At 36.6% G+C, this 12363-nt stretch overlaps 2 protein-coding genes across 2 annotated transcripts in view; one reads left to right on the top strand and one right to left on the bottom strand.

Moving 5' to 3' along the window:
• Positions 1-12363, bottom strand: part of PPFIBP1 (PPFIA binding protein 1) — a 211895-nt gene that overhangs the window by 114874 nt on the left and 84658 nt on the right. The gene's annotated exons all lie outside the window — the stretch shown is intronic.
• C5H12orf71 (chromosome 5 C12orf71 homolog) lies at positions 10403-11920 on the top strand. The gene is made up of 2 exons (XM_044678660.1): positions 10403-11113; positions 11606-11920. Exons 1-2 carry the CDS (start codon positions 10403-10405, stop codon positions 11918-11920), a joined length of 1026 nt encoding a protein of 341 aa, XP_044534595.1.

Here is a 12363-nt window from a genome sequence, read left to right as displayed (position 1 = left end):
GTAGTAGTAGTAGTAGTAGTAGTAGTAGTAGTAGTAGTAGTAGTAGTAGTAGTAGTAGTAGTAGTAGTAGTAGTAGTAGTAGTGAAATAGAGTATGTTTCAGTCTACATTCAGATTCCGTAAGTTCTTTCCAGGAGGGCAAATGTAATTTTTCATCATGAGTCTCTGGAATTGTATCACTGCATTGCTGAGAATAACTAGGCCACAAAAAATATTGCTGTCACTGTGCACAATGTTCTTCAGGTTCTGCTTACTTCAGTTTGCATCAATTCATGTTAAGTTTTTTCAGATTTTTTCTGAAATCATCCTGACCATTATGTCTTATAGCACAATAGTTCAGCTTGTGTTCCGCCTTCTCCAATTAATGGAGAATTCCTCAAATTCCAATTTTTTGCTCCCACACAAAGAGCTGCAATAAACTTGTTTGAACAAATAGGTCCTTTTTCTTTTCTTTTTAAAAATCTCTTTAGGATACAGACCTAGTAATGGTATTGCTGGATCAAAGGATATACACAGTTTTTGAGATCTTTAGGTTCCAAAGTGCTCTCTAAAATGGCTTGAGCCAATCATAACTCTACCAACAGTGCAGTAGTGTACCAATTTTTGGCTAGGTAACTTTCTAGGACTATATAAGGTTGCAGAGAATTTGCCTACCCTGTATTAGTAGAAGGAACTTTCTCATCCTGTAGGTAGTTCCCTATTCTGTTGATATCACAGATCAAATCCTGATTTCTTATATTATAAAAGTTATCTACCCTCAACAGAATATCACAATAAAAGACAGAAATTACTTCAATTTCATCTTTATATTCTAGCATCTAGCAAAGTTCCTGGCCTAATAAAAGCTTGATAATTGCTTAATATTCTGGGCCGCAGTTTCTTTTTTGTAAGATGAAATAGTACAAGATCAGATGATCCCTAAAGTCTTTTTTGTTTTTTATGCCTCAATTCTAAGACAGAAGAAGGTAAGGGCTAGGACTAAAAGTTAGGTTTAAGTGACTTGTTCAGGGTCACACAGCTACCAATGTCTCTTTTTAACATAAATTTTTATGATTCAGCAGTAACCTACTCATATCATAGCCACTGTTTGAGACCCCTTTCCCTAAGCAATGTTTGATACACTTTTTAGGCACTTTGCAACATCCACCGATTTATATTTTAACTACATCATTAGAAATCAAAACAAACACATGGGATGCATCTTCTCAGTGTGGAAATTCCCTCTGAGACCATAGAGATAAAAATCTAAGACTGAAGACCATTCAGTAAATCCTAGTAAGAGTCTGGACTTGAACCCAGATTTTCTTAATTGAATATCCAGAATTATATTCACCAAACTAGACTTCTACTTCCTTCAGTATATGCTTCTTTATCAGATAACTGAAAAAATTAGACATCATAAAATTTTCAATAATCATGTTTTATAATTACTTTTGGTTTGCAGTTATTTCTTCTATTAAGTATAATTAGACTAGGAAGTTAAATTATATTTTCAACCAAAAATATATGTATATTCAGTGCCCACTCTAAAGAAAATCCATTACCAATAAAAAATTGGAAAATTCTTAAAATTGCATTATTTCTAATTTAGAGAATTTAAAAATCTCATTGGAAGAAAAAAGTACTTTGAGGATAACAATATTTAAACTTATTTACCTTAAGTCACAAGGGAAGTCATGACATATCCAGTTAGAGGCCATTATAAAATAGGATTTTTATGGGCTTAGAGCAGCTAATTTCTGCCTGAAGATGAGAGGATAAGGTGCCTTTAAAAAAAAACAAACAAAAAAAACAACCCTTATCTTCCATCTTGGAATTAAGAACGAAGTATCAGTTCCAAGGCAGAAATATGGTAAGGGCAAATGGGGTTAAGTGATTTGTCCAAGGTCACACAGGATGTTTCAGAGGTCAGACCTGAACCCAGGACTTCCTCATCTCCAGTCTTGGCTCTCTATCCCCTGAGCCACCACTTGTCCCTCTTATAGTGACATTTAAAGATCTTCTCTGATCTTTAAAATTATTTTATTACAATCACAAAGAGAAGTTGTTAAAATATAGAGCTTTTTTTGTACAGCCCTAACCATAGCCATCTCTTTGTTATCCAAAATAATGGCAAGAAAAAGAGGTAAGGATAGCACAAAAGCTACTTGTGTTTTTGGCGTATGTGTGGAATATACTCAGCCATGTATTCTCAACTTACAGCCCAGAACGTGGCCAGCAAGTAGGGTCTGAGACCTTGAACTAGAGATAATCAACACAAAGATGAGAAAGAGTAAAATGTACTCAAGAAATGGCCTTGAAATTCAGTTAAATGTGCTACATGTTTTTAAAGCACCCTTCCTACTGCAGATTATCATAAGGTTTTTCAAATTTTTACACTGATGTCTAAGGAACCAAAATATGTTTTTTAAACAACTCCTCCTTAAGAAATGGAAACAAAATAGATGCTCAGTAATGAGGCATGGCTAAACAAATCATGCAACATGAAAGTAATGGAATGTTACTGTGAAAAACAGGAGGAACTGGGAAGCACCTAAAAAGTCAAATGAGTTGATATAAAGTGACATAAGTAGAAACAGGAAAAAATATATTCACAATGTGAACATAAACTATCAAAACAAAAAACCCTGAATAACACATAATTAAAATGACCACATTTGGTCCTAAAGATGAGAAAATGTACCTCCTTTCTTTCTTTGTAAGATGAAAAATATGGGTATAGAATACTGTTTATATCACAGATATGGGGATGTGTTGGATAGTTTTATTAAAATGAAAATTTCCCCTTCTTTCTAATATTTCTCCTGAGCTCCAATCCCATATCACCAAATCATTGTTTGTTTGTTTTTTCATCCTTTTCCTTCTGTCTCAGAAGCAACACTAAATATCAGCCTAAGGCAGAAGAATAATAAGGCCAATTGAGGTCAAGCGACTTGCCCAGAATCATATAGCTAAGAAGTCTCTGAGGCCAGATTTTGAATGCCAGGCCCTCCCATCTCCAGGCTTAGCTCTCTATCCACTAAGTACCTGACCATCCTGGTCTTTTTATTTGAAACCACATGGGCCGTGAACTCGAAATTAAATTCATTATTTTTCCTCTTGAACTCTTCTCTCTTCTAAGGTTTCCTATTACTATTAAGAGTAACCCTCTCAGTCTCTGGGTTCACAACCTTGTTTTCCTTGAATCCTCACTCTACATATCTAATCTATTCTGAAATCTTGTTTCTACTATCACAACATTTCTTATATACATTCCCTTTTCTGCTCTCATAGCCAGAACTCCAGTATATCTACTCTCATCATCTCTTACCTAGATGCTCTATCTCACACCAATCTTCCTCCACTCAACAGTCAGTGATATTCCATGACAACTGGCCAAAGGATTTAAACAAGCAATTTTCAGATGAAGAAATCAAAGCTATCAATAATCATATAAAAACAATTTCTAATTCACTCTTGATTAGAGAAATACAAAGTAAAACAATGCTGAGGTACCTCTCACACCTGTCAGACCGGCCAATATGACAGTAAAGGGAAGTGATAATTATTGGAGGGGATGTGGCAAAATTGGGACACTAATGCATTGCTGGTAGAGTTGTAAACTAATCAAACCATAGTGGGGCAGGCCCAAAGGGCCATGAAACCATGCATATCCTTTGGTCTTTTAATACCACTACAGGCTCTATTCCATAAGAGATCATAAAAAAAGGGGAAAGGACCCACTTGTACAAAAATACTTATAGTAGCTCTTTTTGTGGTGGCAAAGAATTGGAATCCTGGGGTGGGGGGTGGGGAGTGGGGTGTGTGTCAGGACAATGGTTGAGTAGCAGCAAAAGCCAAAACCACTCCGACTATCCTTCCATACCAATCTTTTAGAAGTGCTTAAAAAATACAGGAACCCAAACCCAACAGCAAGACGGAGTCACAGGGCTGACTCTCCAGATGAACACAACTTGAAAGGTAGGCAGAGAGAGTCAGTTTCCATGGAATGGGGGGGGGGGGGTCCTGAAACAAAACCCACACACAGAGAAGTCCTGGCTGACCACCCCACCTACCACTCTGGGTTCTTCCATTAGGTGTAGCCTGACTTTGAAATCCCAGCTTGGAGACTGCATGGGCAGAGGAGCGCTTCAGACTCACCTCTTAAGGTCCTGTGCCTTGGCAATAGCTGGCAGGGAGCACCAAGGATCTGGCTGGCTGGTATCTTTGGGCCTCCTGGGCTAGCTACATTGAAGGCTTAGCCCCAGGGCAGATTGCTCAACCAGCCTAATCCAGTAAATCAGCAGAGAGAGAATAGGTAAATTTAAAGTCCATAGACAAAAAAAAAAAAAAAAGAATTGGAAATTGAAGGGGTTGCCCACCAATTAGGGAATGGCTAAACAAATTTGAAATAAATGTAATACTACTGTGCTATAAGAAATGATAAGCAAGATTACTTTTGAAAAAGCTGAAAAGATCTGGACGGATGCAGACTGAAACAAACAGAACTAGAACACTGTACATAGTAACAGCACTATTGTAAGATGATCAACTGTGAAAACTTGGCTACTCTCAGCAATGCGATGATCTGAAAAAAAATCTGAAAGATGGGGGATGCTGTCCACCTCCAGAGAAAGAACTGTGGGAGTCGGGCGGATGTGGATCAAAGCATACTATCTTTCACATCAGTTTATTTACAGTTTTATTTGGGGGTTTAGGTTTCGTATGAGTGTTCTCTTTCAATAATGACCAATATGGAAGTGTGTTTTGCATGATAATAAAAATAAGATAAAATCTAAAAAAAAAGAATAAAAAATACTTAGTATCAATTCCAACGCAAAAGAGTGGTAAAGACTAGGCAAATTGGGCTTAAGTGACTTGTCCAGGGTCAAACAGGTAAATGAATTATTTCTAAAAAAAAAGTGACATTCCAAACACATAGTTTTTCCCTCCTGCCCAACTCAAACTCCTTTGGCTCCCTATTACCTCTACAATCAAATATAAAATCCTGCATTTAGTATATAAAGCTCTTCATAATCTGGCATCTTCCTACTTTTCCAGTTTTCTATTATACTTCCCCTCCATGCCCTCTAACATACAATTAATTGTACTGGCCTATCTGCTGTTTCTCAAACACAACAGTCGTCTCCTAAATCCATGTCTTTGTATTGGCTGTCCCTAATTCATTAAAATACTCTGTCCCCTTAGCTCCATCTCATCTCCTCCAACAGAATGTGAACAGTCCTTTATGGTAGAGGCAGTGCTTTTCAATTTCTTTGTATTCTCAGCACTTAGTACACTGCCAGGCAGAGTGTTTATTAATAAAATGCTTGTGGATGAAATTCTGAAATAAGGATGATATAAATAATAAAAGAGACGAATAGTTTTAATAATTTTTAAATTATTTCTAAAAGCCCTCCTAAGAAAACTACAAATTTTCTGAATTTCATCTTCTTTATCACTAATTATATAATGGGCCAAGCTGTAACAATTTGAATTTAAACAAAAAAAAGAGACTTTTTATCATATAGTACTTTGGATTTAAGGTCTTTAAAAGTATCCTCTTTTAGACTGTTTCAATTAGCAGTTTCCTCTACCCATTTTTGCATTACTATAAAATACATCCTCCCATTATTTCCATGAGTATCAGTTCTGCTACAGGAATAATCTTCATTTTGAAGGGATAGTTTTTGCATTTATATCTCTACTTTAAGCACAATATCTGGCATTTAATGCTTATTCATTGAAAATTCTAAATAGTTCTGGGTAATATATAGAATTTAGTATGTTTTAAATTGATATTCATGACTTCACTTCAAAATATATTCTCAGGAGTAATTAATCTAGAACTGCTGTTTGAAATATGTGAGTGATAAGGATAAAGGATAAAAAAGGGTTTACTTACCACCTCCTCACCACAACTTACTAATGTAAGTATATTTATGGTTTTCCCAACACCTTAATATATGCCATGTTGTTTGGCCATTTCCATTGTGCCCAAATTTCTGTGACCCCATTTGGGTTGGAATTTTTGTTGTTGTTGTTGGTTTTTGGCAACAATACTGAAATGGCTTACCATTTGATTCTCTAGATCAGTGATGGGCAAACTTTTTAAAGAGGGGCCAAAGGAAAGGAAATGTTCATCTGTCAGTCTGTTTCTAAGGCAACTCTTTCGAAGTTTTGTTGAATTGTATAGTATGCTTCTCATTGTATTCGTCAGATTAGGAATAATGTCCGGCAGCTGGATAGAACATTTCAGGGCTCTCCCCCACCCCTGCATCTGGCCCACGTGCCGTAGTTTGCCCATCACTGCTCTATATCATTTTACAGATTTCAAAAATGAAGCAAACAGGGTAAATGGCTTGCCCAAGGTCATATAGCTAAGTAAGTGTCTGAGGCCAGCTTTTAACTCAGGAAGGTGAGTCTTCGTAACTCCAGATCTGGATTCTATCCACTACACCACTACCTAGCTGCCCGGGATGTCACACATACATAAAATTAACTCAATTAATATAAATTCTCTAATGTTTAAAGATCTGAAATGTTCTGATTCCCTAAATGGGAAGATCATCGTTTGAAACTACAGATAGCTTTTAAAAGTGGGAGCATGACAGAGGAGTAAATCTTTCTCTATCCATTACTTTTGCCATACAAGCATAATTCTCAACCATATCAAAACCTGGTTAACAACTCCTTGGAGCAAGAGATCCAGATTTACTTAAGCAGCAGAAATAGACATTCACATAAATCCACGGAAGACTGTCCACTTTCTCCAATGGCAAGAACAGTGAATTTGAAATATCATTCTGGGTCAGCTACTTACAACTTATTTACATACCTTAATATTTATTTAAACACCAATGTAGGTAATTAGTACATTTTTTGATTATATAACCTACCATTTACCTATCAATTTTCAAATTCAAAAGGTCAATTTTTTAATTGATTGTGGGAAAAGGGTTGTTTGTAAGCAACTAACCAGTAGCTTTCAAGCAATATGCAATCTAAATTATATCAATGAATACTGTATTTCTTAACAATTATAGATCCACTAATTTGTTAACTTCATAGTAAATCATCATAAAACCAAGGCAACTTTTTTTGATGTTTATTGTTTTCAAACAGGATTTTTTTTTTACCCCAAAATCAAACAGGTAGTAAGAGAGGATTAGGATTTAGTTTGTTTGTTTTTTTTCAGTTTGCTAACTCCCAATTCACTTCTTTTTCCAACATATTAAGCTCTGTTGCATATGACTTTATATTTCAATATAAGGAATAGAAAGAATTCCTTATTACCTGATATATAAAGTAACATTTCTTGTTATTTTCCCTAAACTTAATCCATTTGAATTTCAGTAAGAATCTTCTGATACTAGTATTTCAAGATTTGTTGAATAAATACCTGTAGCCATATCATTCCTCCATGTTCATCATTTGCTCTTCTGGGCTGAAGAGTCCTAATGTATTTAGGCTGTCTTTATAAAATAATCTCCCCTTAAAAACAAAAACTATACACTTCCATCCCAATAAATGAAAACAATTCTTTCTTCAAGCATGACAGAAAGAAATGCTAGCCACCAAGTTAGAAAAAAGTTCGATCTCTGTGAACTGTTCCAACCATTCTGGGAGAGCAATTTGGAATCATGCCCAAAAGGCTATAAAATCGGATATACCCTTTGACCCAGCAATACTACTATTAAGTCTATATCCCAAAGAGATTTTTTAATAAGGGTGGGGTGTTAGGAGGGAACTATTCGTACAAAAAATGTTTATAGCAACTCTTTTTGTAGAGACAAAAAAATCAGAAATTAAGGGATGGTTCAACAACTGAGGAATGGCTCAACAAGTTGGGTATAGGATATAAGAAATGATGAGAAGGATGATTTCAGAAAAACCTGGAAAGACCTATATATGAACCGATGCAGAATGAAATGAGCAGAACCAGAAGAACATTGTACACAATAATTACAATATTATATGAAGGAAAAATTGTGAATGAATTGGCTATTAGCAATACAGTGATTCAAGATAATGCCCAAGGACTTCTGATGAAAAATGCCATCCTTCTCCAGAAAAAGAACTGAAGGAGTCTGAATGTAAAACAAAACATACTATTATAACTTTTCTTCTTCGTTTTTTTTTGTTTGAATTGTTTTCCACAAAATGACTAATATGGAAAAATAGTTTATGTTATTGTAAATGTAAAATCTATATCAAATTGCTTGCTGTCTCAGGGAAGGGGAAGCGAGGGGAAGAAAATTACGCTAAAAAATTTTTTTTCAATGAAGGCTGAAAATTATTTTTATATGTAATTGAGAGGAAAATACTATTAAGAATAAAAGGAGAAAAGTTTCATCTTCTTGCTATTGACACTTTGAGCATGCATGAAGGATTTCAATTAGATTACTAGTAAGCAAAATGCAAAAATTTTTAAGTCAGCAGAAAATGGGTTCAAATGCCACTTCTGACATATAATTACTGAATTAATTTGAGCAGCTTAGCAGTGGGCTTCAGTTTCCTTTTCTATAAAATGGGGATGATAATAATGGCCATAGTTATTTACCTTCCACAAAGTTGCTCCTAGCACCAAATGAAATAATAAATGTAAAAATCTTTGTAAGACCAATCATTAATTCAGAATCGTGTCTCTTGGCTGAGAGTGATTTACTAAAGGTATAGAACAAGCTGTACGTTCTGAACATTGGTCAATGTTTGATTTGTTTTACTTGACTATACTTGTTACAAGAAAGAGCTGCTCATTGTTGAAAGGGATGGGTAAGTGGGGTAGCTAACTGGCATGGTGGAGAGTTAGAGTCAGGAAGACCAGAGTTCAAATTTAGCCTCAGATACTTGATAGTTCAATGAACTAAACAAGCCACTTGACTCTGCCTCAGTTGTCTTACATGTAAAATGAGCTTGAGAAAGAAATGACAAATCACTCCAGTATCTTTGCCAAGAAAACCTCCAATGGGGGTCACAAAGAGTCAGACTTGACAAAAAAGTGACTGAACAGCAAATGGGTTAGTAGATAGCAAAAGACACACACACACACACACAAAAAAAAAAAAAAAAAAAAAAAAAACAAAGAAAAAAGCATTAATAAAATATTTTTAAATATGCAAAATAAAAACAAAAATAAGGTCAGAGGGGACATAAGCTGGGCAACTTTGTTTCTACTTGTTAAACATAATATACACTTAAAAAAAAAAACCTACATAATAGAAGTTCCCAGATCCATGTACTCTTTCGTCTTTTGTCTTCTTGGTTGTTTATTGAAATGTTTGTTACTGATTATTAAGTTAATAATAAAAATTAAGGTGACAAAGTAAACATAAATTGCTACATACCTATTGCTTTTATTATTAGAAGATTAAATGTCTTCAAAAAATAATTTTGGTAAATAGCAATAACAAACATGAGGCAACATTGATTGAAGCAACATAATTCTGACAGGAACTGATACATGAAATAGCATTTCTTATTCTCCCTAAACTTACCTCATCAGGTTGCAAAGAGGGTCTTTTTATCTTACTATTCTGGATTCATGAATAAGTCAATGTCCAACTTATGTCCATACCATTCATAATTGTATATATTAGGAGAAGGGAAGAAGGGGATCATTTCCACTATCAAACTTCACTTTTTCAAACTGAAGAGTTCTAGTGTTTTTTAATCTATCCTCACATACCCATGCTTTCCAAGAGGCTACAAAGCTGCCATTTCCCTCTCCATCAGTAAATGAAATGGCTCCCTCTTCAGAGTAACAGGAAGAGACTCTAGCCACCATACTAGTGAAATCTTCACTAGTCTGCGATGGTATAGGAAGGAAGTACAGTGCTAGGAAAAAAAAAAAAAAAAAGAATAGATGCTATGTCCCCCTAGCAGTTTCTCCTGGCCTAATAGTGCCCAATGTTTTGTTCTTTGCCTCTTGGGCCCTACTTCTGAGTCACTACCTAGTGCCTTAGGGCAATAGGTTGCCACGGTAACCAACGGTCCCAGAACATATTCCTGTGACAGTTGGACTTTGAGCTACTGACTCTCAGGATCCAAAATGATTTATAGCCCTTCACAGCTAATAACTCAGAAGCCTTCTAGTTACTCTCCCTGATGAGGGTCCCCACTAGAGCTTGGCATATCAAAGACATATAAATTGTCCTTCTACCTAAGCTTTGAAACTGCAGCAATAGAAGAATAGAGTCAGGATGGTGGGAGGAATGTGCTAGGGAGACGGAGCTATTACACACTACAATGGGTTTCTTAAGGAAGGTGGTAGCCTCCATTGCCTGGAAGATTAAGAGTACAAAATCCGAGGAGTATGGGATGGCAGTCATGGGAACCATGGGAATGGATAATTACTCAAACAGTATTAGTGACTTTCCCCTTTTTACTCAGATGAGGAAGGTCTAAAAGACCAGACCCAGGTCATGAGGTCTGACCCCTTGGACACTATGGCATCCCCCTCCTCCCAGACTAATAGTGCCGACACAGAGATTAGCAGCTCTGAGTCCAACTTCAGTCTCTCTGTGGGCTATTTTCCCTCACAGGATATAAACTCCTTTATGGAAACAAGCCCAGAGAGTGAGTCCACTCATTTCCTCCCACCCATCCAAGGAGCATGGCTGACTGAAAATGCAAGGAGACCCAGAGGAAGATTCAGCCGAGTTCAGACCAAAGCAGATGAAATTTCCAAACTTAGTATTACCCTAGCGTGGGATATTGATCTGGGACCTGACCACTCAGATTCAATGTCTGCCTGGAATTTAAAGAAAGAAAAAAGCTGGGCAGACACCAACACAGAACAAAATACACACCAGCCTATGGAAGAACTGGACTGTTTTGTTCAAAAGCTTGAACCAGATAAAGATAATCAGAGAGGAGATGATAGTCTTATTCTTGAGTCACTTGCAAAAGAAGAATCCCTGATCACCGAAGATTCCCCAATCACCAAAGATTCCCCCATCACCAAAGATTCCCCCATCACCACAGCTTCCCCTTCAGAAATCACTAAAACCATCATTAAGTCCATCCAAGATGAGAACATGTCTCACGACTCTTCAACTGGTCAACATTCAGAAAATGGGCATCTGGTCCAACCAGTCATACCACAGGAGTGCCAGCTCAGAGCAACAAAAAAGGTTAAGTATACATAATACTCTGTGAATGTTTCACTGAGAAATCACTTTGCAAAGGGAAGAGGCGAGCGAGAGTTGTTACCAAGCAAGAGGAAGGGGGGAAGGAAGCAGAATGAAGGGTTGCTGTGGGGAAGCCCAATACAAAGCCTTAATTTTCCCAGCTAGGACAAGTTAGCCCTGTTGAAGTAATTTGGGGTAGTAGGCAAGTACTGAAGGAAAAAACAGTGAGGGAAATGATTATCCTTCAAAGTGCAAGAAAATAAGAAGCAAGTAGGAAGGCAAAAGAACTAGCGGGAAAATGTCAAGGAAATAAATACGAACTAGGTAGATTCTTTTGGGATTAGATATTAAAATGCTAACATGAAAATAGTGGACCAAACACCATATAAATTTCCTCCTTTCACAAACATTGTCAGAGCACTTAAGGAGCTAAGAGGAAAGTCACTCTTTTCCACATTTCTCTCAGGTGGTGTAACCCCCTCATTTCCTTGGCAGATGGAGGCTTGGCAGGAAAGGAAGGAAACACCAAGCTTTAAGAGTAAGAGGAGAAGCTCTGCAGAATCTTCCTCACTCTCCACAGGAAAGAGAGAGAACCAATCTTCAGCTTCCCCAGAAATACAGTCACTGTCCTGTTTGAACATAGGTCGGCTTCTTCTCAGGTGGTTAAGGGAGCAAGTCTTTTCCTCACTCTCAGGGAGGGAACAATCCCAAAACAAGGCCACCAAGGACCCAAAACAGCTAGTCCAGAGAAGACAGCGCTCATACAGAGAAAGAAGAGTCCAACCCCAGGACATTCCCAAATTTACCTAACTTTAGTCACTGGATTTCTGATCTTTGTAATAGCAATGTCCCGCTTTCCCCAAAGGGTCACCTTTAACTCCAATAAAATACATCTAAATTTTGTTTCTCGTGTTTACTTACTTTTGACATATTCATTTACTGCTTACAACACTTATTTCTGATGAGTAGACTTTATTATTTAAACTACACTCATATAATACTTTAAGATTTGTCAGAAATACTTTCTTTAAAAAGATCTCCATGGGGGGGCGGGGAAGTCAGGGGGTGAAGGGGAAAGTAAGAGCATGCATCATGTAACCATGTTAACTTTTTCTAAAAAATAAATATTATTAAATGTTAAAAAAATAAAAAGATCCCCAAAGTGAATAAATATATATTATGGTATTTCAAAGTAACACAGGTTAGGTTGGCCTCTTCTTAGGTACATTTTTATTTAAAATATGTCTAAGCCC

The sequence above is a fragment of the Gracilinanus agilis genome, chromosome 5 (genome assembly GCF_016433145.1).
Source record: "Gracilinanus agilis isolate LMUSP501 chromosome 5, AgileGrace, whole genome shotgun sequence".
Classification (NCBI taxonomy): Eukaryota; Metazoa; Chordata; class Mammalia; order Didelphimorphia; family Didelphidae; genus Gracilinanus; species Gracilinanus agilis.
Note: the sequence above shows the minus strand (reverse complement) of the source record. Positions and strands in the feature narration are given on the sequence as shown.

Coding starts and splice junctions, on each gene's coding strand:
- C5H12orf71 (XM_044678660.1), top strand. CDS start 10,403: ATGAGGTCTGACCCCTTGGACACTATGGCATCCCCCTCCTCCCAGACT. Junction 11,114..11,605: donor AGCTCAGAGCAACAAAAAAG/GTTAAGTATACA, acceptor TTTCCTTGGCAG/ATGGAGGCTTGGCAGGAAAG.